The sequence below is a fragment of the Nymphaea colorata genome, chromosome 4, assembly GCF_008831285.2.
Source record: "Nymphaea colorata isolate Beijing-Zhang1983 chromosome 4, ASM883128v2, whole genome shotgun sequence".
Lineage (NCBI taxonomy): Eukaryota > Viridiplantae > Streptophyta > Magnoliopsida > Nymphaeales > Nymphaeaceae > Nymphaea > Nymphaea colorata.
The window spans coordinates 23,093,008-23,118,965 of record NC_045141.1 but is presented as its reverse complement, the minus strand read 5'-3'; the positions used below and the strand labels follow the sequence as shown (position 1 = coordinate 23,118,965).

General features: G+C 35.8%; 2 protein-coding genes across 13 annotated transcripts; one reads left to right on the top strand and one right to left on the bottom strand.

The window, feature by feature from the left end:
* The first annotated feature begins 16 nt into the window (after window positions 1-16).
* LOC116252854 (probable helicase CHR10) lies at window positions 17-24,355 on the top strand. Of its 12 annotated transcripts, none has more exons than XR_007573194.1 (19): window positions 22-918; window positions 1,414-1,617; window positions 1,711-1,934; window positions 2,936-3,014; window positions 3,134-3,291; window positions 3,994-4,122; window positions 10,477-10,657; window positions 11,096-11,219; window positions 11,419-11,536; window positions 13,104-13,193; window positions 13,321-13,428; window positions 13,539-13,742; window positions 13,980-14,105; window positions 14,216-14,883; window positions 16,897-17,042; window positions 17,335-17,505; window positions 17,685-17,799; window positions 18,790-18,871; window positions 24,337-24,355. XR_007573194.1 is itself a non-coding variant. In XM_050077441.1 (18 exons), exons 3-18 carry the CDS (start codon window positions 1,932-1,934, stop codon window positions 18,812-18,814), a joined length of 2,406 nt encoding a protein of 801 aa, XP_049933398.1. In that variant the 5' UTR covers window positions 22-918; window positions 1,414-1,617; window positions 1,711-1,931; the 3' UTR covers window positions 18,815-18,973. The 12 variants fall into 12 exon arrangements, 8 of the variants coding, with proteins under 8 accessions (XP_049933402.1, XP_049933399.1, XP_049933400.1 ...); XR_007573193.1 differs by lacking the exon at window positions 24,337-24,355 and adding an exon at window positions 20,337-20,465; XM_050077441.1 differs by lacking the exon at window positions 24,337-24,355 and having other exon boundaries at window positions 3,994-4,083; window positions 18,790-18,973.
* LOC126410003 (uncharacterized) lies at window positions 21,384-24,961 on the bottom strand. Its single transcript, XM_050077446.1, has 2 exons — window positions 24,634-24,961; window positions 21,384-21,771 (listed from the first exon to the last, which is right to left on the bottom strand). Exons 1-2 carry the CDS (start codon window positions 24,925-24,927, stop codon window positions 21,664-21,666), a joined length of 402 nt encoding a protein of 133 aa, XP_049933403.1. The 5' UTR covers window positions 24,928-24,961; the 3' UTR covers window positions 21,384-21,663.
* Between the last annotated feature and the right edge of the window lie 997 nt (window positions 24,962-25,958).

Genomic DNA, 25,958 nt, shown 5'->3' with positions numbered 1-25,958 from the left:
TTGGGTGGTAATGGAAATTCTCTGCTGCAAGGTCGCTAAAACCTTGGAGCAGCAAGCTGTTGCAGTTCCTATACTGGGTGGGAATTTGACGCCTAATTTGGGAAGCAAAGTCTCTGGACAAACTAAAACCGTTTTTAGATAAGAATGCTTTTGTTATCTTTTGTTTGGGAGGAACACGCTCATGTTGATTGACATGGTGATCAGTGGACAACTTGTCCATACAGTATTTGGTGAAGTGGTGTGGTGACCTTGTAGCAAAAGTTTAGAGAAGGCGAGTTGGATTACAGAATCTGTTTCTTGGGCAAATCGGTTTGTCTATATCGATTTTAGTGGAAGACTTCCTCCCCAGTACTGAAATCGATAGGCATTGCCATTGCCGAGGAGTGGTTTATTTGTAATGCGCAGATGGAAACAATAGATTCACATATTCTTTAAATGCTCCATGGTCGTGAAACTAGGGAGATGATTCTCTGGCAGCTTCATAAGGGGACGATGGCCGGATGCCTGCTGCAGGGTCGTTTGAAATTCACAGCCATACAAAAAAACAACATACGTATTCGTGTGATGAAAAAGTTGGTGAGAAAGTGCACAAGATTTGGAGGAAGGAATTGCATGGGGCCATTTGGCTTTGCGAACAATATGCAGGTGTTTCGTGAATCTGCCTCCCCCCTTCACCTGTACTCTCCCTCTGCTGACCGGCGCTACTAACCGAGTGTTTTCCTCCGGCGGTGCCTTTTCCCTTTCTCCCAGGCCTCTCTCTCCTTCTCTCTATCTCTGTCTCCGGTGGAGGCAAGAGCTGCATTGGTCATGGCCGACGCAGCTGTCGTTCTCTCTCTCTCTCTCTCCCTCCCCAGTGACTTGCCCTTCCTCCTCTACAGCCCCAGTGCCCCCTCTTCACCAGCGGTTTCCGGCGGACAGGTATGTGAATCTCTGTCCCTGGCACTCGCTCTCTCCCACTCTTTCTCTGTGGCGGAGGCGAGAGCTGCGTCGACCTCTAGCCCGACCTCCCTTCCTCTTCCTCTCCCTTTCCTCTCTGTTCACTCTCGTTCGTTGTTCGGTTCACTGAAACAAAGACACGTACCAACAATTAGAAAATTAGATTCATATGAACTATTTCTAAGTAGCTGGCCGCTCTTTTCCTTGATCGAAACAACAACGGATACAAAATATCAAGAACCGCCTGGGCCATGTGTCGCAGACCTTGCCCACCTAGGCAAGTGGAGACACGTGTGCTCTCTCTCTTCGGTCTTACAAGAACTCGCGGGCGCGCACTTTTCTTTTTCAATATGTCCCTCTCCCCCCCCCCCTCTCTCTCTCTCACTCCCTGTGCGGAAGGAATTCTTGATTGGGCGCGCGCTTTCCTTTTTCAATATTTCCCTCTCTTTCTGTCTCACCCACACACTCTCTGTGTAGAAGGAGAAGAAATGGTGCAGTACATGCGGAGGCTTATGGTGGCCGCTCGGACAATCTTATCCGGCGACGAGGATCGGAAGGAGGGGGCTGACCATCACGTGGACGTAGCGGCGTGGGGTGTCTCAGGTACCCTGAAACCTCATCAGGTGGAGGGCGTCGCGTGGCTCATACGCAGATATCAGCAGGGCGTCAATGTTATCCTCGGTATTGGCCTTCTCTGTCTCCACCTTCTCATTTCCTTTTTTTCTCTTAATTTTGTTCAACTTGCTGATGGGTTTCAATCTTTGTGATTTGCAGGAGACGAGGTTGGTCATTTTCTCTTTGTCTTGTTTATTTGGCAGCATTGCGTTCTTTGCATGGGGGAATTGATGGATTATCAGTCAGATTGCTATTTTCTTGAGGTTTAAGGGTTTGTTTTGTGGAAGTTCTGGCTCGATTTCAAGGATGACTTGTTTGTTCTGTATCGGCTCCTTCTACTGTAGCTATTGGTTCCTCGTTCTTGAGAATTGGTAACTGTGATGGTATTATTTGTTCTCTATTGACGCCTCTTTGCCTGCAACTACTGTATTCCATGTACGGATTTTAACTGAAGCTATGGTTTTCAAGAAATTGACATCGACAATGTGTTTATTCATTTTGATACAGATGCCCTTTTATTGTGGTAGGTGGTTTTATCAGGGTGTTGGATGCAAATTGTCATTCGTTAGAATATCTTGAATTATGATGCTTATTCATTTATTTTATTGTCTCTGTTCCTCCTGCGATTGGTTTGCTTCATTAGGGGTTTTAGATGAAAACTTTGATCCGCAAGAAATTGGGAAATGGTATATTTCTTTACATTGTATTTGCTCTGATACGCTTGTAATTCGTGGGTTTTCATGGGGGATGGAATATAGTCGAACTTTTTATTTTCTAGGGCAAAAAATTTGGTCATGCGTGCCCTCTGTCATAATTAGCTTCAATCATCATGAGTGACTACTTGTTAGTTGGGCCACCTGGCTAGGATATTGGTGTGTTATACTTGTTTTCTATTTGCCTATGATTTTTCATATCGTTGTTGGTGGCTACTCTTGGACCTTCGATCACTCGTTAAATATTAAGTGTAAGAACATTTTTTCCTTACAACTTCTAATATCGCTTATTGCACACAAAATTTTGATGTGCGTTAGGTCCCATGCATCTCTGTGCTAAGTAATTTTAGTTTTTATCTTGATTCATAAATGCTATAAAACTAATGCAAATCTTTGGTTGAATGCTATGTAATTTTGTTGCTCTGCCGCATGTTACTATTTTTATTTTCATTAACCTTTTAATAAAGTCATTAGGTTTGAACGAATTTTCAAGGGTTCTTTGATGACACTTTATGACTGGTGTGCATAGTTTTTCCAAAACTCCTACACACCTTTTTCAACAAGAAAGTTTTTTCTGTACAAAGATCATTCTCCCTTTGTCTCTTGTGTTTCTGCAGTCTATCCATATAATTATGTTTTATGGAGTCTACATCTGATATGCGGTTTTGCAGATGGGTCTTGGAAAAACGTTGCAAGCTATTTGTTTTCTGAGCTATTTAAAATTTGAACAGAAAATACCTGGGCCTTTTTGTAAGTTTAGATTTCTGATCTTTTCTTTTGATTACCTCGTTTACTCGTGGCGAAGTTTATAGATGGGCCAGGTACATATGTGATACTTTTTATTGATGCTCAACTACCTTTTCCTGCAGTGATATTATGTCCTCTCAGTGTCACAGATGGTTGGATGTCAGAGTTTGCCACATTTTCACCAAATCTTAAAGTTATGCGATATGTTGGTGACAAAGTGCTGCGTTGTCTCCTGCGCAAGAAGATGCTAGAACATGTTAGCAAGCGATGTAAAGGCAATGTAAGTCTTATACTGGTGCATGAATATTCCTGTTCACTAACTCCAAGTTAATTATATTGTATCTACTTTATGTAGTAATTGCCAATTGTGCACAACCAACTCTGTTCAAGCTATGCATAATTCATTGTGGTACATCCTAAATGATGCCTAAATAATTCATTGTCATTAGTGTAACTCTCTTTCCCTCTATCTCTTTAAAAATTTATTAATTTGCACTAATTTTAAACATGTAAGTTTTTTTTCTCGATTTTGAGCTTCTTTGCCACTGAAGATACTAAATGCCGTATCATAATTGTTTGATTGATTGATAGCTTGGTTGTGAGAAATTTTGGTAGCATATTACTCCTTTGCATGTGTTTTACTATGCTATGCCAAGGTCCAAATAGGTTTTGGAGCTGATTGTCCTGTACCTTGATTGTGATGGGTTCTAGGATTTGGTTTTCATTGGCATGTATGACTCAACTTCATAAGTCTGGTTTACATAGAGTTTGCTGTGCTTTCTCTTTCTTTAAGTGAGATTGATCTACCTGATTGCAAGTTGTTCTGCTATTTATATTGTGTTAGTGTTATTTTTTTACAGTAGCAGTAGGCAAGTGATAAGGATTGGTAACATATATATGGTTCCTTGTCTTGGTTTATTAACAAGATTAGGTTGCTATGTTTTTTTGTGTCAAATGCTAATGTTTTGTTATAATTTTGCAGCCAACTTTACCATTTGATGCCTTCTTAACGACATATGACATTGCAATACTGGATCAGGAATTTCTTTCTCAAATGCCCTGGTGCTTTGCGGTAATTGACGAAGCTCAACGGCTCAAGAATGCATCCAGTGTCAGTATATCACTACAACGCTGTTTGAACTTTGAACCAAGTGAATCTTCATGTTTATTATTTCATTGTTTCTTGTTTAGTTTACTTGCCAATTATTTTCTTAGGTATCAACTTCCAGTGTAATTGATTGTTCATGTTTAGGCTGGATTTGCCAGAGGATAATCCTTCTAGGTTTAGCATTAGAGATATTAAAAAGTCTCCTTTTCTTCTCTTTTCACCCTAAACTCTGTAAGAGTTGATTTCGCCATGATATATTATGTGTTAGCTTGTAATATTGGTGAACTAACTTATGTAATAAGATACAGTAGCCATAAAACAAAATCAATTTGAACACAGTAACGTTCATGCTAGGAGGTTATTAGCTTATGGCGAAGCTAATTTAAAGAATAATAATTAATTTATATGTCTGCCATAGCGAAAGCAGAAAACACAATAATTTCTCTTGCGTCAAAATTAATAAGCTTAAAAATAAATCTCTTGCAATGTAAATATCGTTATCCTAGTCCCAAATGACATGGTTGAGCTATTGAGACTTCATCCACTAGACATCAAATAGTGTTGATGAGAGTGGCTTGGATAGAAGCTATCAAATTTGATATCTGGTGGACAAACGAGTCAGGGATACAACTCCTAGAAGATATCCATCTTTTACATACTCGTAATCTACTTTGGTTTGGTCTGTTGTATATTCATCATGGACATGTTGTTTTCTTATCTTTTTAAATTTTTTATTTGATTTGTCAAATATTTTTTGCAAACGTTCCTTATACAAGATGTCATTATTTACCACATGTTTTTACAATATTTTTGAAAAATTGTATGAGTTTTGAGTCATTTTTTGAAAAAATTCGTTAGAATGATTTTGAAATGTTAAAATTTTACTTGATTTCTCAAATATTTTTTGCAAACCTTCATTTCATAAGATGTCATTGACTTACCTCAGGTGGTTATGATTATTTTATAAATTTATATGAATTTTAGACACTTTGTTAATAAATTTATGAGGATGATTTGAAATGTTGTCACTAAATATTCTGAATCTATATATGGTCTTTATATGACATGTATTGTGAAGTGTCTTAAATAGTTAAATTTTTACAAATTCTTGTGTAGTTTTGTGCTGTTTGATGAAAATTAATATATATTTTTGAAAACATTCGAGAAATTGATTTTTCTATTTTTATTATAAAAATTTAGGTAAATACATGGCATAGCTTTGAGAAGCTACCCTAAATGGAAACTTCCATATGTTTTGAAAACTGTGTACAAATATTTTACAAATTTTCTAAACATTTGCTACAAAAGTTTTAAAAATTTGTTATTAAATTTTATAGACTCTTGTGCACAATTATTTGCATATGAAAACTAATATGTTCTTTTATTAGATTTTCATGGCTTTCATACTAAAATTGCATACTTATTTTGACGTCATGTAACTTTTTATTCTTTTGCAGTTTTCTAGTATTTTGTGGATTTTTTGAATAATTTCACTAATATTTTACAAATTTTCTATAAAGAACATGTCGAGAAGTTATCAAAACTTTTTAAATTTTTTTTATGAATTCGTAGAATAGTTTCAAAATATTTTTGAAAATAATTTTAATAGAAACTTTATTTTCTTTGACAAACTTTTTTTTTTTATATTTTCTTCGTCTAACTTGCACAAGTTTTATTAAATGTTTGAGAAATGTCATAAAACTTTATAATTCTTTTTGCATTTTTATTTGATCTCTCAATCATTTGTAGATATTTGAGAAAAACAGGTCTGTCAATCATTTGTATATATTTGTGTAATGTTTTTTCAAAGCAACGATCTTTTTGTTGACCTTCTTGACTGTTTTCCCAACATTTGTAGACATTTTGAACTTTATGCTACTATTGAAAATTTTTCTTGTAATATTGACAACATTTATGACGTTTTAAACCCAAGGTTATACATTATTTTGGATAAAAACTTGTAAGCTTTTACTTGGACACATTGTTTTTTTTTTTTGAATTTTTATTTTATTTCTCAAATATCTTTTGGAAACCTTCTTCGCACATGGGGTCATGATTTATGATAGATTGTTACGGTCATTTTGGAAATATATATGAATTCCGAGTCATTTAAAGAAAAAATTTACGGGAATAAATTTTAAATATTTTATGACTTTCATATATTTTACCAATTTTGTTAAGTTTATCTAAATATTGAAATTTTTTTCTAGGATTTTTCTATATGATATTGGATGAAAATTTGCACTTTTTTTGTCAAACACTTAGTCTTCTAATAGAAATTTGCTTAATTTCTCAAATATTTTTGTAAAATATATTTGGATCTCTATCCAACGTGAAAATTCACTGTTCAGTTTTTAGTTAAATGCAATTGATGCAATGGAAATGCTATTAGGTGTAAAGTGAGTCTATGCTCTAATCTTGGCTTAATTTATTGAAGCTATTACTACAAAGTGAAACGTTATGAAGTAAAATGACTATAGCTATTGATTGACACCTTGTTGGTATGCAACCGTCATCATTGACTAGTTTATGTTGATTTGAACATTAGCTATGAATTTGATTGTAATGGCCTTGGTTAGATGATATTCACAATTGCCTATTAGTAAATCATGCAACTCTTCATCAAGCAGAAATTGTTAGTTTTGGGCAAAGTCGATGAGATTGTTGGTTGAGGACGTAGAGGTTCAAAGTTCAAACAACAAGGGCAGACTGTGCAAGGATGTTCAAGTTCTTCTGTTCATGGTTGACTGTGTGTTTGAAAAATGCTTTAACTTCTTTCACACCATGGAGAGAGAAAGAGATAGGGCAAGTGAGGGGTTTGCATGGATGATGATTGATGACAATATTTCTATCCTCTGTGATGATTCACCACTTCATGCCTTATTAAATACAGTTGATAGAATGCGGATTACTGGTAAATAATGAATGCGTGCATGCTTACAATTTTGTTTGAACTTAGTTGATGCTAGTGCAAGGAAGACAAAATATTGTAAGATGTGAAACAATTGCAAGCTACAACCATGGATTGACAAGTTACCACTACTATCAATGCTACTTGGGAAAGAATTTGTGCTTTCATAATCCTTTGGACATACTTGGTTTCTAGGAGATATAGTTAAACAAGTTTTTGTTATTCCAAAGCAACAATTAAGATTGGATGGTTACAACCATGGTTTCTGAATAATGAAGCAATGATTGTTCGTAATAAAAAGTTATTTAGTATACGACTCCTCATAGATTGCATTTCTGCTCTATGCTATTACATTTGAGAGAAATGTTTGATGTAAAATGACTGCAGACATAGATTGACACCTTGTTGGTAAATGAGGTTGCAGGGAAATAAAGGTTCAAACAAAACGAGGAAGGTGCCTAGAATTAACCAAGTTCTTCCATTGTTGACTAGATATCCCGTTTTAACCATGCATATGTGAAATTGCAATGGCTCTTTGGAGATATTGTGAGACATGTGAATGTTGTACTGGGTTGATGGTTGATGTCACTAACATGTCTATTCAATGTAGAAATTTAATTTTTGGCTTCTAATTAAGAACAATTGATACAATGGACATGCTGCTAGGTGTAGTATTTGTCTATCGAGTATTCTTAGCTCAACTTATTGATGAGATCACAACAGAGTGAAATGTTATGAAGCAAAATGACTACAGCCATAGATTGACACCTTGTTGGTAAATGAGGTTGTTGGTTTAGGAAGTAATGTTTCAAAGTTTCAAACAAAACAGGAGCGGGTGCCTAGAATGAGCCAAGTTTTTCAATTCAGAATTGTCTAGACATGTCGCCTAATGGCTACGTGGAGAGATAGTGGCACATGTGAATGTTATACTTGGATGATGGTTCATGTCTTACGAGAATTGCTATATAAATTTTGAAAACTATGTACATGTGTTTTACAAATTTTGACAAACCTTAAAACTTTTGAAAAGTTTTTTTAAGCATTTATGACAAAAGATTAAAATTTGTTACTTATATTTCATAGACTCTTGTGCAGAATTTATGCACCCATGGAAAGTAACTTGTTCATTTTTTACGTTTGCGTGTGTTTCTTACTAAAACTAGAAGAATTTTTTGAAGTCATGTAGCTTTCTTTTCTTTTTAGACTTTTTGAAAATTTGCACTGTTTTGAAAATCTTCTGTAAATAAAATGTCTTAATGAATGAGAAGTTGCCTAACTTGTGTTGAAAACTTTTTTATAAAATTCAAAGTATTGTTTCAAAATATTTTTGAAAATAATTATTAATGACTTCAATAAACATTTATGAACTTTATTTTCTTTCTTAAAGTTTTGCTATTTTTTTTTCAATTTTTTATGTTTTCTTCGTATAACTTGCATAAGCTTTTTTAAATGTTTGAGAAATGTCATAATTTTTTTTTTGCATTTATATGCGCTCTGTCAATCCTCTGAAAATATTTGTTAAATGTTTTTTCTAAGTTAAAGTCTCTTCAATTTTGACCTTCACGACTTCCTTGCCAACATTTGCAAACATTTTTGAAATTTGTCTGACGATTGAAAAATTGTCTTGCATTTTCGTCAATGTTTAGGATGTTTTAAGCCAGGGTCATGCATTATTTTGGTTAAAAACTTAGACGTTTTTTTTTAAGACACATTTTTTTATATTTTGAAAACTTTTTACTTGATTTCTCAAATATTTTTTTGCAAACCTTCCTCACGTAAGACATTATTACAATCATTTTGACGAGATATATGAATTTTCAGTCACTGCTTAGAAAAAATTGCGTGAATGATTTTGAAATGCCTTTGCTCATTATTTTGTGAATTTCATGTCTTTGAAAAGTGTAAATTCTTTCCAATCATCGTATGTTTTTTATGGCTTGTACTAATTTTCTTAGAAGTTTTAGAAGTGTCTGAAATTTTTACCTATTTTTTTATTGGTTTTCGCGGTTTGATGAAAATTAATATATATTTTGAAAGCATTTTATAAATTGATTTCAGATTTTTATTAAAAAGTGAGATAAATTCATAACATAGTTTTTGGAAACACTCCTAGACATTATGAACTCATAAAAAGTAATGCTTTTTCTAAGCTTTCACTACTTTCTTACCAACAGTCTTTACTTTTTTAAAGTTTATCTAACTACTAAAAAAATTTTCTAATTTTTTCATTAACTTCTTCGTCATTTTAAAACCTTCCATATTTTTCTTAGTTGAAAATTCACACTTTCTTTCTCGAGCACTTAGTCTTCTAAACTTTTGTAGTATTTTGCTTAATTGCTTAAATATTTTTTGTAAAAAATTAGTTGGATGTCTATCCAACGTGAAAAATTTAATGTTCAGTTTTTTGTTAAATGAAATTGATACAATTGAAATGCTATTAGGTGTAGAATGCATCTCTGCTCTAGCCTTAACTTATTGATGCTATTACATCATAGGAAAATGTTATGAATTCAAATGACTAGAGACATAGATTGGCACCTTGTTGGTATGCAATTGTTGTAATTGATAGGTTTGGTTAGATGGTATTCACAATTACTTATGAGTAGATCTTTTCAAGTTTCAATAATGAAACTTCTCATGTAGAAGTTGTTAGTTTTGGTCCAGTTCAATGAGGTTGTTGGTTGAGGAAGTATAATGGTTCAAACAATAAGAGAAGGCCATGCGAAAATGTTGAATTGTTACATATATCGTGTAGGGGTATTATATGGCGTGGAATTTCTCGGGTATAATACGGCAAAGTTATATATCTCGGGAAAATATCAGCAATTTTTTTTAAAATTTAAAACATTTAATAAACCAGAAAATTATAAAAATAATTCAAAATACGAAAAAAATGTGACAAAACACGTATAATACACAATTTTTTTCAAGTTTTTTATTTTCTGAAGTTTTTTTTTTAAAAAGATGCGTCTAATTCCGTTTTTTGCGGCTGACTAAATTTTCGCATATTTAATGCGTTTTTTTCGAATAAGACACGTTTTCGAATAATACGCCGTTGAAGTTCTTTTTTTCATGGTTGGCTGCATGGTTGAACAAGGCTCCAATTTACTAGGACACGTTGGAGAGAGAAAAAGATGGGGAATGCTAGGGTAGTGCACAAATGACGATTGAAGACATCATTTCTATCCTATGTGGTGATTCACCACTTTGTTTCTTATTAAACACATTTGGTAGAATGAAGATTATTGGTAAGTAATGCACATATGCTTATACTACTTTGGAAGGAATTATTGTTGATGGACTTTTCTTTATCTTGTTGTGGATTTGAAATCTGCAATGCAATTGTCAATTATTACACAGCATCATGCTTTTTATGCTTGTTGATGTATTGTCATTCTTGCAAGACTGCTTAGACTATACATCTCATTCCTAACCACTTTTTGAAGGTCTTGTATAATGTTCTCAAGAGCCAGTTTGTTCTGCCAAGGAGGCTGTTGTTGACAGGAACACCAATTCAAAACAATATTTCTGAGCTTTGGGCTTTATTGCATTTTTGTATGCCACTTCTGTTTGGATCACTGGATGATTTTGTTGAGGCGTTCAAGGAAGCCGGAGGTCCTGTTTCAGGTCTTGTTAATCTGTATATTGGGTTTGAAATTTTCAATAGGTAGGTTTTTGCTTAGATATTTAGAACAATTTTGCATGCTAGTATGGCATTTTTCTATGAATTTTTCCTCGTGGTCAAATGGCCTAAGCATTTCCCTCTCTTTTTCTGTTTTACTTAAGTCATGCACTTGATAATAGATTGTGAGACTTTTAATATCTTATATTATATTATATGATGAAATTACAATAATTTTCAAAGTTTCATTCTCAGCTATTATGACACACGATTTTAATTAATTTTTTTTTTTTTTTTTTTTACTTGTAATGAAGTTTGCCATTCTGAGGAGCCTCTGAGGTTGATATCTATGAGAATGGCAAAACACATTCAAGGCCACAAATAAATAACTCTGACCTTGATGTTTAATACCTTTGGTTTTTGTACTACATACTCTTCTGCAGGCAAAAACACTAGTCAATTTGGAGCATTGAAGTATATACTGAAAGCATTTTTGTTGCGGAGGACAAAGGCAATGCTTACGGAAAATGGCACCCTCTTACTGCCACCTCTGACTGAGATCACTGTGTTAGTTTTTCATTTTTTGTACTTCCAAACTTGGATTTACTTCATTGAATCATTTTGTTGTCAACAAAGGCAATGCTTACGGAAAATGGCACCCTCTTTACTGCCACCTCCGACTGAGATCACTGTGTTAGTTTTTCATTTTTTGTACTTCCAAACTTGGATTTACTTCATTGAATCATTTTGTTGTTTATGTCCACAGGTTGGTGCCTCTTGTGCAATTGCAAAAAAGGGTTTATGTATCAATACTGAGGCGGGAACTTCCAAAAATTCTTGCATCCTCATCTGGTGCTCCAAGTCAACATGCTTTACAGAACATTGTATTTTCTAACTTTTTAACCTTCAGTTGCAGAAGTGAAAATTTTACTAGGTTGCTGGATATTATTTTTTGTGTTTCCAGTTTGCATTAGATTGTGGTTGAATAGCATGTGAAGATCATGGTTACTTGAAGCAATTTAAGAGTCCTTCTGATATGGTCTGACATCTGACTATCGTATATCATGCCAAGAATCACATTGCGAATCATTTGTTTGGGGTGTTTATCTACTCCTAAGTCCTAAGTAGCCTTGCACTGTTTTGAAGTGGCTATATGGTCACATTTAGTTCGTAAATCAGCTACATCCTACATATCTATTGAACTAAAAGCTAACCAGCGTAGCAGAAATGCTTATCGAAGAGGAATGACACTCAAACAATAGCCAAGTAATTTATTTTCAAGAACAGCGAATGTTAGATGTTGTCAAACGTATTACGGTATCTTAAGTTATACTAGTAGAAGAATCTATTGTTTTTCCTTTCACTAAAAATATAATATAATCTGGATGCTTTTGGTGGCCTCTTGATTGATATATAAGCACAATTGACATTTCCATAGATTTTATGTAATGAAAGTATCAATCTGGTGAATTGACCTACTCGGTATGTTAAATGGTAGGTCATCCTTAAAGTGAATATTGTGATCATATTAGTCACAGCTCTCTTCCTTTACCATTCCGCAATTTGTTTTTCGTTGCATGCTTTCATATACGTGCATGCATTTGTTTTTGGATGTCCACATGCATGCATGCAATAATATATCCTTTGATTCCTTCAATTGGAAGGCAAAAGTTGGTTGGCATTATTTCCTATTGGAAACTATAAAAGTTCTGCTGGTTATTTTGGCTATTATATTTTCTAATTTTTTTATATCTTTATGGATTGAGTTATGCATCATAACATTGTTAGAATAGATGTAAGCACACTCACACACACACGTCTTGTTGTACCTTGCTGACTCTACATATATGTTTATGCACATACAATTAGTGTTTAGTCTATGTATGATTTGCGCATATATATATATATATATATATATATATATATATATATATATATATATATATATATAATGCATAGGTCTCTATGTATTTTTTTTATTTTTTAAATGTTTTTGTGGATTTATCGTACTGGTTTTATGTTTCAGCTGAACCTTCAGCTGAGATGGAACTAGATCTTGGCTGGTTCCAACATCTAGATTTTCTAGTTAACTCCTTCATCTTGCTCTTGTGTTTTTGTCCGCAAATAAGGGACTAAGTTCCATGTATTATGTATGGCTGTAGAGTCTTCTTTGTGTGAAGTTCCCCATCAATATAATTCCGTTCTCCTGAAGTGTGGGAAAGCTAGTTTTGGGCTGGGTTTTAAAATTACTGATTTGCCCTTCTGAAGGCAATGTGCCTGTTTCTTTTGTGATTGTTTGTGGCCTGATTTACAAACATGCTATTCTGTCTTTCTGTAAAATGACACACCAATGTGTGATCAAAGAAGTATGCCTTAAAATATTGTTTGTCTTCTGTTGGTTCTTGAAAAGAAGTTCCGACCAATTGGATTGTCATTTGCTTGTTTTATTAGGTTATTCAGCTTCGAAAAGCTTGCAGCCATCCATATCTCTTCAGTGGAATTGAACCGGAACCATTTTCTGAAGGTGAGCATTTGGTGCTGGTAAGACTCCTGCTGTTAAATAATTTTCTAATCTTTGTTGTTTGTGCTTGTTCTATTATACTCACGAGTAATCTTACTCATATTTTTGTTCTTAATTATATGGCTCCTGTTTGTTTTGTTTAAGCAGGCTAGTGGCAAACTTATTGTTCTAGACAAAATACTTCAGAAGCTCTCTGCTGGAAACCATCACGTTCTACTGTTTGCGCAGATGACTCAAACACTTGACATTCTTCAGGTCAAATTTCTTTTCTGTGCCATGGAGGCAATTTCTGCAGTCTGGTAGCTGCTTTCCAATGTATTTAGCACTTCTGTGTAATCCACATTTTGTTGGCTTAATATGTATAGGATTTTTTGGAGCTGAGGAGGTACACCTATGAACGCCTGGATGGATCTGTTCGTGCAGAAGAGAGGTTTGCTGCAATAAGAAGGTTCAGTGAACAACCATCGGACAGGTCTTCTGATTCACATCTTGGGCAAGATGATGCATTTGTATTTATGATTTCCACAAGAGCGGGAGGTGTTGGGCTAAATCTGGTTGCCGCTGATACTGTGAGTTGCTTGTATATATATGATCCACTGTTAATGTCTGTAAGAGTATAAGGCTGCTGTGTCCAAATTGTATACTTGTTTGTGTGTCTCTTGATGAGTTGATTATCCCTTTAATGTGTTCTTCACTTACTAAACCTGAAGTTTTCTCTTTTTATTTATTTATTTATTTTTTGGATTCAAAGTTATATAATAAAAAGTCTATCCTTACACTGATGAGTGATGGCAATTTTTGTGCAGGTTATATTCTATGAGCAGGATTGGAACCCACAAGTGGATAAACAGGCTTTGCAGCGTGCTCACCGCATTGGCCAGATCAAACATGTTCTGTCGATTAACTTAGTAACTTCTGGCACCGTTGAGGAGGTGAGTAATTAATGTTACGGCATTATACAGGGAACAAAGGTGTGCTAGATTTTATTTTTTTATCTTTTATGGTGAACGTGGGGGGATCATAACAGTGAAACCTCAATCAGGTAATTATGAGAAGTGCAGCAAGTAAATTGCAACTCAGCCAGAATGTAATTGGTGGAGAGTATGTCACCAATAATGGTGACACAGAGGCAAATGTTGAAAATGCGGACCTCAAATCCAGTATAGTTTTTGGGTTAGACAAGTTTGATCCAGTGGACATACTTGAAGAGAGTTTCAATGACGGAAATATGAGTGAAGTGGATTCCTTGGCTGAGACTGTCTTACAAGCACGCTTCGATGACTCAGGCAAAAAAGTTGACCAGGGGTATGAAATTGGACCAATGAATGTGCTAGATGAAGGTAAGTTACGTCTTGAAAGAAATTATGCATCTGCAAGTGTAGATCCTGGATTTGATGAGGCCTCATATGTTTCATGGCTTGAGAAATTTAAAGATGCTGACATGCCTTCACAAAGCTCTTCTGACACAAACTTGAGGAAACAGTTATTGGCAGAAAAGGTTTCCGAGCTTGAAGCAGATAAGCAGAAGAAGATGGAAGAGAAAAGATTAAGAAAATGGGAAGCCCTTGGTTATCAGTCTTTAGCTGTGGAGGAACCTCCTCAAAGCATCGGTGAGAATGCTTTATCAGATTCTGGATCTGTTGAATTTGTCTTCGGAGATTGCACAAAGCCAGCAAAGAGATGTCCATCTGAGCCAACTGTCATTTTTAGGTGCACTCCGCTATCATATTTTCTGTGCAAATACATCTGAATTTAGCTGCTGCAAGTTTAATCACCTTGATTATCTATCCTAAAACGGTAGGGAGGTAGGAATAAGACTATCATGTCTTAATTTATTTGCATGTTCCATTGCTCTAAAGTCTAAAGTGTAGTTTCCATCAGCAGGCTTGTTCTTGGGATCTTTTTTTCCAGGATTTATGGGGATAATGTTTGGTTTTCTACAAGTTAAAAGTAACAGTCTAAAGATGGGCATGGATGAAGGGTGCCTGTCATGTTTCTTGTTAAGTCTTAAACGGGGAGCAAAAGTTGTTGTAATAGTTTTTACACCATAAAATGAAATATGGAGCGAGAGAATTATGCTTAAATATATTAAGTTGAATTTTAAGGAAAATTTTACTTAGGTATTGTGTGCAGCATGATTACAAGATACATTTTTTATGATCTATGTCACATAGGTACGGGTACGGGTACGGGTGCGGGTGCGGGTATAAGTACAGACCATTTTTAAAAAACTTTGGGTGCGGGGGTACGGCCGTACACACACATGCACATATACATATATACAAACAAAAATTATTCATAATTCATAATCCAAAATTTATCAGTCTTGATTCTCATTTTTCTCAGTCACATAAAGTACCACCTGAATAATAAGATGTAGGAAGGAATTGACGAGAGACTAAGGGGCGAACAAGGAACTAGATACAGAAGCTGAACAAAAGTAAGAAGTACGGTCAAGTGGCTGCAGAAATTCGCTTAATGTGCTTATTACAATCAGTAAAAATTTTCAGTTTGGAGTGAAAAACAATCCATGAACTACATAGCAGTCAGTTTCATCAAAGGGAAGGTGTCTACAACATCCGCAAGTTTATAACAATTAACTTATGACAATGGCAATCACAGCAGAAGCACAAACAAAATAACATACACTTTTACATAAGTAACAGAACAAACAAAAGAGGGAACATGGAACAAAAAAAAGGAACAAAAAAAAAACACGGAACAGGAAAAAAAAAGGAACAAAAAAAAGGGAACCAGCTGAAGGAAATGAACAAAAAAGAAAGGAAATGAACAAAAAAGAAGGAACCGTATGCAGGCGACAAATAGAAAAAGGATTCAGCGCCGTTTGCTGGCACTGGAGACGATGGAAGGCTCCGCCGGTGAAAAGCGCCGTCTGCCGGCACCGGAGACGATGGAAGGCTCAGCACATCGACAGAAAATGAGAAAACGATGAAAAAAAGCAAATACCGTCGCTGTTCGCTGCCCGCCGTCGCCAGAGATCGTCTGCCGTCATTGGTCGCCGCTTGCCATCGCCGCTTGTTGCCTGCAGCCGCCGGTCTCTGCCCCTGCCTTCGCCCGTCGCTGTGCATGGTCGTCGGTGAGAGAGGAACGCCGTTCGTGAGAGAGGAAGAAATGAACGAAATGAAACAAAAATGGTTTTAGGGTTTTGATATATTTAACGTTAAAATGGTTTAAAACGTGAAAATATTAAAAAGCGTTAAAATGAAAATGGACAACTTTAAACTCGGTCAACTTTGACCGAGTCTGAAAACGGTCGAATATGACCTTGGGTGCGTTGACCGCACCCGATACGGTCAATGCCGCACTTCTAGTGTACCCACCCACATACCCGTACCGGTACCAGTGTCGTACTGGTACCGTGCAGGTAATGAGTGTTGTAGTAATTAATATTGATTGAAGCTTCTCAATTTGTCTTCCGAAGTCCTTGCTGCTCCTGTCCCTTCCTATCCATTGAGAGCTATCTCCAGGACGTTGCATTTTCTGCAGCATCACCTGGACATCTTCGTGAAAGAGTATAGAGCGTGTGTTATGATGACTTCCAAAATCCTGTGGTGCTTCTGCTCGCAGAAAACTGATTTTATTGAATGTTTTAAGTTTTCCCTTATAATGTTTTATCATTCTTTATTATGTTTCCGACTATTTTTTTTATTGTCAGAATTATGATAGTTCTGCTCATAATCTGGAATACATTGATTCTGGCAGTTGTGTTGATAACTCTGGCATATGGGGCAGAGGTGGAATGTTTGATGCACTGTTAAATCTCTCTTCTATTGTCCCTGATTCATACAAGAAAGCTTCTGAATGTTCAGACCTTCATTTGGGTGATCTTCATTTTGTCAGAATCAATGGTGATTTGTCTTTACTGTTGTCTGCTTCAGAATCTTTTGAGCGTGTTGCTTTGCTTCTATCTTGACATAACTTTCATCTAGCAGTCCATGAGCTGTTGCACTTATTAGATCGTCTATATGATCTCTGCATATTGTTGGTTAGCCATGGCTATATTTCTAAGTATTGTGGTAACTAAAAGAAACAATCAACTGCTGATTTGTGTATAATTAGTTCACTGTTACGCATGGTGTCTTTGTGCTTTTGGAGTAACAGGATAATCATGTCTGTTCATGAAACTTTCTCACATTTCAGGAACTAATGAGGAAGAGAAAGATGAAGCGGTTGGTGACGGTCCACAGTGGGTTGCTCTTGCTGTTGTACAGTCATATAACCCCCGGCGTAAAGTGCCGCGCAGCAACATATCTATGCCTGATTTGGAAAAGTGCATCAGAAAAGCTTGTTTCTCAGCTGCCCGTCTTTCAGGTGCTTTCTTACATGAGCGGGGCATTTCATTTTTGGCCATCTATGACCAAATCTGAATGGCCGTTTTTTTTTCTCCCCGGAACTGTCCAGGCTTACATTGGTTGCATCTTGATTCTTGAATATTCTACACACTTAAGTAATTGAGCCTAACTAGCTGGTTTCTTTGTATGTTGTGAAAGCATCAATACATATGCCTCGCATCGGATATCAGGATGGATCAGAACGTACGGAATGGTATACTGTTGAGCGACTCCTAAGAAAATATGCATCAGCTTATGGTGTAAAAATTTTTGTGTGAGTTCCTTGTCTGACAAATTTTTGTTTCTTCTACTTTTTAAGCTGTCCAAGGCATGAGAAAAACAGTGCTTCATGAATAGTTCATTTTTATCTTTGTTACTTCATTTCTTATGGTGGAGGCGTATTTTGCCAAGTAGGTAAATATTTTGGAATGTGTTTTTAGTTTATTGTTTTTTTTATGCTTATATATCTAGGTTTTGCATGCCATCTCTGTACCTTGCCATATGGGTTATGGAGATACATCTCTAAATATAGCTGTCAGAAGATGGTACCTTTTACTTAAGCATTCCAGAATTTATTCGTGGTTAAAGTAGCCAATAAAAATTTACCATAAGCATTCCAAATTATTTCATGGCTAAAACTGGCGAATAAAAATTCTCTCAAATGGAATGACATGATTAACTCTGAAAGAAGAAGTGATCAAGTAAAATAGCTTCAAAATATTGCCCGAATTTTATAAACCCATTATGCTGGCTGTGTTTGCTACTTAAGCTGCTAAGCATGATTAAAGCGTGTCAAAAGGATGGTTTATCTTGGATATGCACATGCTGATAAGCCGGAATGAATCTGGGAAAATTTCCAATATTATTGCACAGCCATTGTGCATTTGGATTTCTACTTATTGGTGGTATTGGATGTTTGTAGTGATTCTGTGATGGTCGAGTGGTTACTAGTCTGGTGCTATTATGCTTGGGATGTTGCTTATAACTGTTAATGGTGAAAAGTGGTGGTAGAGGGACGCTTGAGATATTGGTAAATTGATGTTGGCATGGTGAAAATCTGAAATGCATGCGGAAAAGTGAAAAATCCTTGTGAAGGAGAAGGAAAATATTTACTTTTAACTTATAAATAAGTTCTTCATAAAATTAAAGAATTTAAACGCAAGAACCAACCATTTAAAATAAATTAACACCGTGTGGTGCTATTATGTTAGCGGGAATGGGAATCTATTCTTATTATAATAACGATTGTTTTTCTGTCTTGCAGGTACTACTTTCGTCGGTTTGCATGAGGGCCCGAGGAGGCAGAATTTACTAAAGCGTTTTGTGTTATGCGAAAAGAATGCACCGTGAGTAGATTTCTCATAAGCTTTTAGCCTTTTGTATTACCAAGAAGTTTATATGAGTAAATGTATGATCATTTGCGTCTCACCTAAAGCTCATGGTTGCTTTCGTGTGGGCATGTATTTAGAACATTTTTTGGCACAACTTCTGGCAAGGACGATGATGAAGTCTGGAGTCCTGACATAGTCTTAAAAAACATTTTTTTTTCCAAAAAAAAGAGTGTATAAAACGGGATAAATAAGTCAGCCGTTTGAAACTTAAAAAAGAACACGAGAAAAAACATTTTTTTTCGTGTTTTTGCATTTTTTTTTAATTTTAGGCGTTTTCTCAGCCAACTGGCTACTTCAATCCAGTAGCCCTAACCTGTAAAACAAAGCCCTTTTATACAAGCCATTAAGACGCTCTTCTGGCCCATTCCAACAGCTAACAAAGATGATATCTGCCGTCAATGTCTCCAGATCAACACCAATCTGCCACCTTCCAGCTTTTCTCACTCGATACAACAAATCTGCTCAACTGCCTAATCAGACTCCATTCTTGCTGCGAAAAGACTTGTCAAGGAACAGTTCCACCCCCTAGCCAGCACTCTCACCTACCTGACCATCTTACACCATGGCACTTCAAAACTGCCACTGCTGTCTTTCTGTTTCCACGTCTGGTCACTACTCTCTTCAACCAAATCGCCAAGATATCTTTTATGTCTCAATTTTAAGCCTGACCATAAAATGCAGCAATTCCATACCATCTCTTTCGGATTGTCTACTAGGTCCTCTCCCATCCTCCCATGAGGCAAAATATATTTTTGCCACATGGATTGACATTTTTCAGGACTTGTGAAACCACTTCACTCCCCATCGTCCATGGGGTTGTTGATGATCAATAAAAGCTTTTGAAGGCCTACTTTGTTGGGAAAATGATCTCTACGCTGCAGGCACGCATCAAATACTGAAAGAAGGAAATTCTTGGAACCTTTTTTTTCTTTATTTGGAGAATCTTCGGGTCTTCTAAACGTTTTGTCTCCAAAATGCATCTGGTATTCTTCCTTGAAAAATTACCCTTGTAAAAGTTCTCTTTTTTACCCTATCAATGTTGTATATTAATCCTTTAGAAATCAAAATTGCCTTAGGATGAAAAATTTGACGGTGGTATTCATCCCATCATTAAAGGGTTTGCGGATTATATATATATATATATATATATGGGGAGAGAGAGAGAGGCTTTAGTTTCCCAGTGGCTGAGGTCACAATCTTCAAAGTGAATGGTGTGATTGCAATGTTTCGGTTAGTACTAGTACTACTCGGAACAATGACTGTCCACTTTGTATATGATTTAGTTACATACTGTTGTTATGTCCACTTTGTATCGAGGCGCATAGGTTTATTTTCAAATTTTCTTATTTAAAAATTAATTTGAAGTATTGTAAAATGATAGAAAAAAACGTAAACCTAATTTATAATTTTTTTTTTTCAGTCTGACACTGTTATGAGCGACTGACCTGATGAGTATTGGCAAACCCAGGACAATCATGGAATTTGCTCTGCTTGCAGATTTTGTATGCAGAAATAAATTATTAATTTCGAATACTTTCCTCGATGAAGTGTGGGCCCTCTAGCTTTATTGGCTGCTTTATAAATTGTTTTTTATCTCTACTTTGCCCTCAAATCTAGCAAGGTGAAAGAAGGTGCTTTTGAATGTATTATCATTGTCAAAAATAATAAAAATCTATATTTTGACTAAAAAAGGGTATCCTTTGATTGTTCATAACAAATTAAAATTTTCATTTTTTTTAAATTACAAAATGCCGCTCTTTATTCTCAAGCTATTTTTTAAATCTTCTTATTCTAAAAAAAATCATTATAAAGATAAACCACATGACATTTGAGTAAAAATTTAACAAGTTTTTCACAATATGTTAACAAGCATGCCTACAAGGAGTCGTCTCTCCTTTTGCTTTTTGTACCTGTCAGGTCAGGTTGTCCTGGAGAGGCACTTTTTGTTTGCTTTGGACATGAATTATGGAAGTTAGTGCTTTTGGGAGGTCTCTTGCAAAAGATGATTAAAAACAATGTTCTACAATATTTAACATTCTATACCATTTTCGTACAAAATGTAGACATAAATCTCAGTCATTAAAATAATAAAAATTAAAGTGGCATTGTGATGTAGAAATAAGTTCTTAAGTCAATAACATCATTTTAAGCTTATAAAATTCACTTTTGTGTTGATTCTCATAGTGTAAAACATAAAGATTAATAAAGTTTGAGTTAAAATAATAATTGGTCGTTATGTATATATAGTTATGTATATATATGGTTTGTTAGTATTTTTTACCTTTGACCTACTAGACCTATTTGTACAAGATCAAATTAGTTTTTGGTTCCATGTTATCAAACAAGAACACCATTCATCTAAATCCAAATAGTTCTAATGACAGGAAAGGTGAGATTAGAAGCACGTAGGCAAACAAATTATGACTAGGTGCATACATTTGAGAGAGAGAGAGAGAGAGAGAGAGAGTATTAAATTTAATGTATTAATATATTCATTTTATTATATGATGATACATAACATTATAAATATGATTCGGTTAATGTGCACGAACATGGTTGAAAGTGGAACACAACGATTGATAGTTTGCTTAGGTAGTCTGAATGGGCTCAACAATGAGAGAGTTGACACACTCCATGGACTCATGCTGCAAGACACCAACGCCATCTTCATAGTCGTACATGCATTGGGAGACCCTCGCAATGTTGAGAGTCACCTTCATGAAAGAACGAGAGAAGGCGGTCTGTTGCTACTGCTGCTGAGCCGAGAGCAGCTCCTTGTCGAGCTTCCTCCATGCATCTCTTAACAAGTCCCTTACGTGTTGTCGTGCTTGCTCCTCTGCTACATTTGTCTCGTTCTGTTAACAATAAGGTTGAAAGACAACCGTTTTAGAGATATTTAAGGAAAGAATCCCCACAAGATCAATCAAAATTAATGATAAAAGAAAAAGAAAATCTTTCCACAAAAATCAGATTTAGTTTCCCATGTTTACCATTGCCAAAATTATAGTGTTAACGATAAAGGTGAAAGATAATCGTTTTAGAAAAATTTAAGGAAAGAATTCCCAACAAGATCAATCAAAATTAATAATAAAGGAAAAAGAAAATTTTTTTCACAAAAATAAGATTTAGTTTTCTATGTTTATCGTTGCCAAAATTATAAGAACTCCAACTATTTAAGCTCATTCTATGCATTGTATAACCAAGGCTCATGCTGGCCTTCCATGGTGAAAAATCATGCACATTTAATGAAAAGAATCTTTTCATTGCTGGTTTTTATTTGTTTTGCTTCTTTATTTTTTAACTTGGAATCAGAGCATGATGCTTAACGAAGAAGAATGAAACCTATAGGTGGTCTGTAGACGACCAAATACATCGTTACCTTCTTCACCAAAGCGAACATTCGATCATGTAAAGAAAATCTTGAGGAATCATACTTGAGTTTTCTGAATCACTGCCAAAACCTGATCTACCTTTACAAAAAACTTCATGAAGCAAATTTGGGCTCGCCGTATCACTGCCAAAGAGATGGCATGATCACCTTTTATAAAGTTGTGCAACAAACCTAGAATTTTAAATTCATCATTCAGTTTGAGAGAGGATGCTAACGATAAGGTTGAAAGACAACCGTTCTAGAGAGATTAAAAAAAAGAATCTCGACAAGATCAATTAAAATTAATGATAAAGGAAAAAGAAAATCTTTCCACAAAAATTTAAAATCAGATTTAGTTTCTCAGGTTTATCATTGCCAAGATTATAGAAACTTCAAATATTTAAGCTTGTTCGCTGCATTGTGTAACCAAGGCTCATGGTGGCCTTCTATGATGAAAAACATGCATGTTTAATAAAAAGACATTAAACTTACCTGTAGAGACTTGTTATTCACAAGCCATCATTTGTAACCATGAGTCCTGTTGATCCATAATCTTGGACGTTGAGTAGATCAATGATTATGAAAGAGTTAAAAAATAAAAACTACAGTTTGCAAATCAAATGCTTCTTTATACAAAAACATAACAAGTACTGTTGATTTCCTACAAACCTCAACTATCCAAATCATGAAAGATAGTTTTTTAGAAAATAAGAAAGAGAAACAGATAGCTACCTTATAAAATAATAGTCAACTAGATTTATTGATGATAAATAGACTATAGATAGCACCCATGTTCTTAACTTGAAAATGAATAAAAAGCCAATCAACTTATCAAGTCAACAATGTAAGAATTTCCATGCATGCCAAGAATCAAATAAAGGAGAAATGTCAAAACACTAGAAGCAAGTTTAGCCACTCAATTTTTTCCATATCTATCATAACTGAAAATGACATGTTGAAAGCTCTATGGATATTCAAAACACTCAAGTATGTGTTGTCTTTGCATGTCACCCTTATGATATGCAGAGAACAAAAGAACGAATGGTAGTTCTCTTAAAAGAAATATAATATGTAGGCTTTAGCCATATGATAATAAAGGAATAAAGAAGAGAAGCATCACCATAGAATACAAACACTAGATGGTTTAACTTAGGTTTCAAAACCTCGAGAATTCACAAATGATGATTAGTTATAGATTTGATTACCTTGCAACTTCTCATTTGATCCAATAAGTAAAAAGTTGCACAATACATGTTTACACAAGCCAACTATCTTCTCAACTCAACATCAATATATTTACAAACGGAAAAGATTAAGAATTTATGTCGTTTGAATGCCATGATGGATGAAGATTTCATTCACCATTCTAGGAAGACGAGTTAGCTCTAGAGTCTAGCAAAATCAGCAGATCGGGTCGTTCTATTTTTTGAACGACTCTTATATCACATTAACAAAGTGTCAAGTAGTGTTGGCATCGGCTTGGATCAGGCTCTAACAAGCCTACAAGCCTATGCCATGGCCGAACCCCAGGCCTGATCATCAAGATCCAAACCCAAATCTAGCTTGACTCGATCCAATTTTAATGAAGAAAATAAATATTCATGTTTAATATAGAAATAGGGTATTTGCAAATAAAAATGAATAAAAAAATAAATATAACTTCATGTTATATATGTTATCAGGGCCCAAGCTCAACGCAACCATACTCTTCCTCAAAAAGTTTAATTCCTGTACTTATTTTTAATATAATATGGTATTCATGGATCGTGCACATTTATTCTTTCATGCCTCTAAATTTACACTCGAAACACTTATTTGTTAAATTCCATTCTGTTTGCATTGTTTAGTTTCAATATCCTTTTGATTTGACGGTAAATATGGTCATTTAAATATCTTCAGTTGTCTAAAGCTTCAATGCATTTTGCATTTTGACTTGTAAATGGAGGCTAGCAATCAAGTAAACCAATACCCACTGCAGTTGTTATTCACATTTCATCTGGAGTTTGTTCAAATGGAAACCTGTTTGATCCTCATCTTTCATGGTGGACAGTGGCAAAGCTGATCTTCTGTTTAAATTAGAATATAGAGTTTGTTCAAATGGAGACGCTGCAATATCCAGCAGTTGCAAAGCAAACAGACCAGTAAGCATTGTCACGGCATTCAGCAATAAAAAATGTAATCGTTATAAACTGTAGATGTGCAGTAATCTAAGTGAAGGAAGAGTATCTCGTTTTTTATCCAAGTCTCACAGCATAAGTGCACTCTAATTGACCGAGAAGAGGAGAGGCGAAAGAGAAATGAACATTTTCCGATTGGAGACCGAGCAAGAAGTGAGAAATTGTCTCACCTTTTTGGGTTGGATCATAGGAGAAGATGTAGAGAAGGAGAATGCGGAAGAGGAGAAGGTGGACGAGTCTCTGTTTCCGGCAAATACGCATTCCGAGGCTCTCCCTCCTCTCAGTCTCCTCTTCGCTTTCGTCGGCTCTCTACGGTCTCCTCCTCGTTCCCGCCACGGAACAGCGAAGGGACAGCCTGTGCATGGCTGCGTGCCTGCAAACGCTCCCTCCGTTTTTACGGGCAAAGCGCAGGACGAACGAGTTGAACAATTGACACCCAGGATAGGATTGGGGGCTGGAAACATTTGACGTTTTTGCCCTTATGTTTGAGGAGGAAGAAAAAAGTGAGCACCGGTGGGGCGTGAGTCATGATGGGCAAGAAAGAAAAAGGCGGGCGGCTGGGAAATGCAAGGGGTATTTGTGAGAAATTATTATTTTTATTAGTGTCGGCATACGCGATACGGTGCATCGGGTCGATGGAATCATGATGTATCGGTTCGTATTATTTTCATACCGATTGGATCCACGCACGCACGAATTTGATATGAACAAATGCTCTATCTAACGAACTAAAATCATTTTGTCAAAACCATAGCCAGCTTTGCACAATAGTTAGTATTTGGATTAAATACATAGGCAATCAAACCACATCCAAAACTAGAAAACCGTAATGCTTATGAGAACTGAACCAAAGGACTCACTCATAAGGAACCCTAGTTTGGCTATCCAAAAGAATTAACATTCAGGTATGATCCGGATCCAGTATTCCATCATTTTCGGGATCCACTGGGCGTCGTTTTTTATTTATTGTTTTCGGGTTTTGGAGAAACCGGGAGCGGAGACCGCAGGCGATGACTCTTGCAACGTCACGCGATTCAATCCCGTCTTCCTCCAGCCCCCATTGACTGAGCGGGAGAAAGAACCTGTTTTCGTTTTCTTGCATCTTTTTCCGGTGGCTAGCGTGAGCCATTGATTTGCAAGCTTACATTGGCAGCTTTCTAATTGCCATTTTAATTCGATCATGTCAAAACAACTTCCTTAGGGTGCACGTGCACATTTCTGCGACAATCTTTTTCCGGATACAACTGGTAGAGGCTATTTTAATGTACACTCGATGCAGGTCTATATAACCTAAGAAAACCATTAAAGGCATTGAAATCTGCGGCCTTCTCTGAATCTTTAGAACATCTTAGAGCAAGCTGCATGGACCATCATCGCCTGCGGGTTTCTTTCAACAGCAGGGTTCACAGGTGGAAGGGTACATGGAGACATTCAAGAGGAGGACAGACTGCAGACGTCAGGTGGAGCAAGCTGCATGGACCACCCACACTACTAA

Coding starts and splice junctions, on each gene's coding strand:
- LOC116252854 (XM_050077440.1), top strand. Junction 10,658..11,095: donor AGCCGGAGGTCCTGTTTCAG/GTCTTGTTAATC, acceptor ACTCTTCTGCAG/GCAAAAACACTAGTCAATTT. Junction 13,429..13,538: donor AAACACTTGACATTCTTCAG/GTCAAATTTCTT, acceptor TAATATGTATAG/GATTTTTTGGAGCTGAGGAG.
- LOC126410003 (XM_050077446.1), bottom strand. CDS start 24,927: ATGTTTCCAGCCCCCAATCCTATCCTGGGTGTCAATTGTTCAACTCGT. Junction 21,772..24,633: donor CTATGATCCAACCCAAAAAG/GTGAGACAATTT, acceptor TATTGTTAACAG/AACGAGACAAATGTAGCAGA.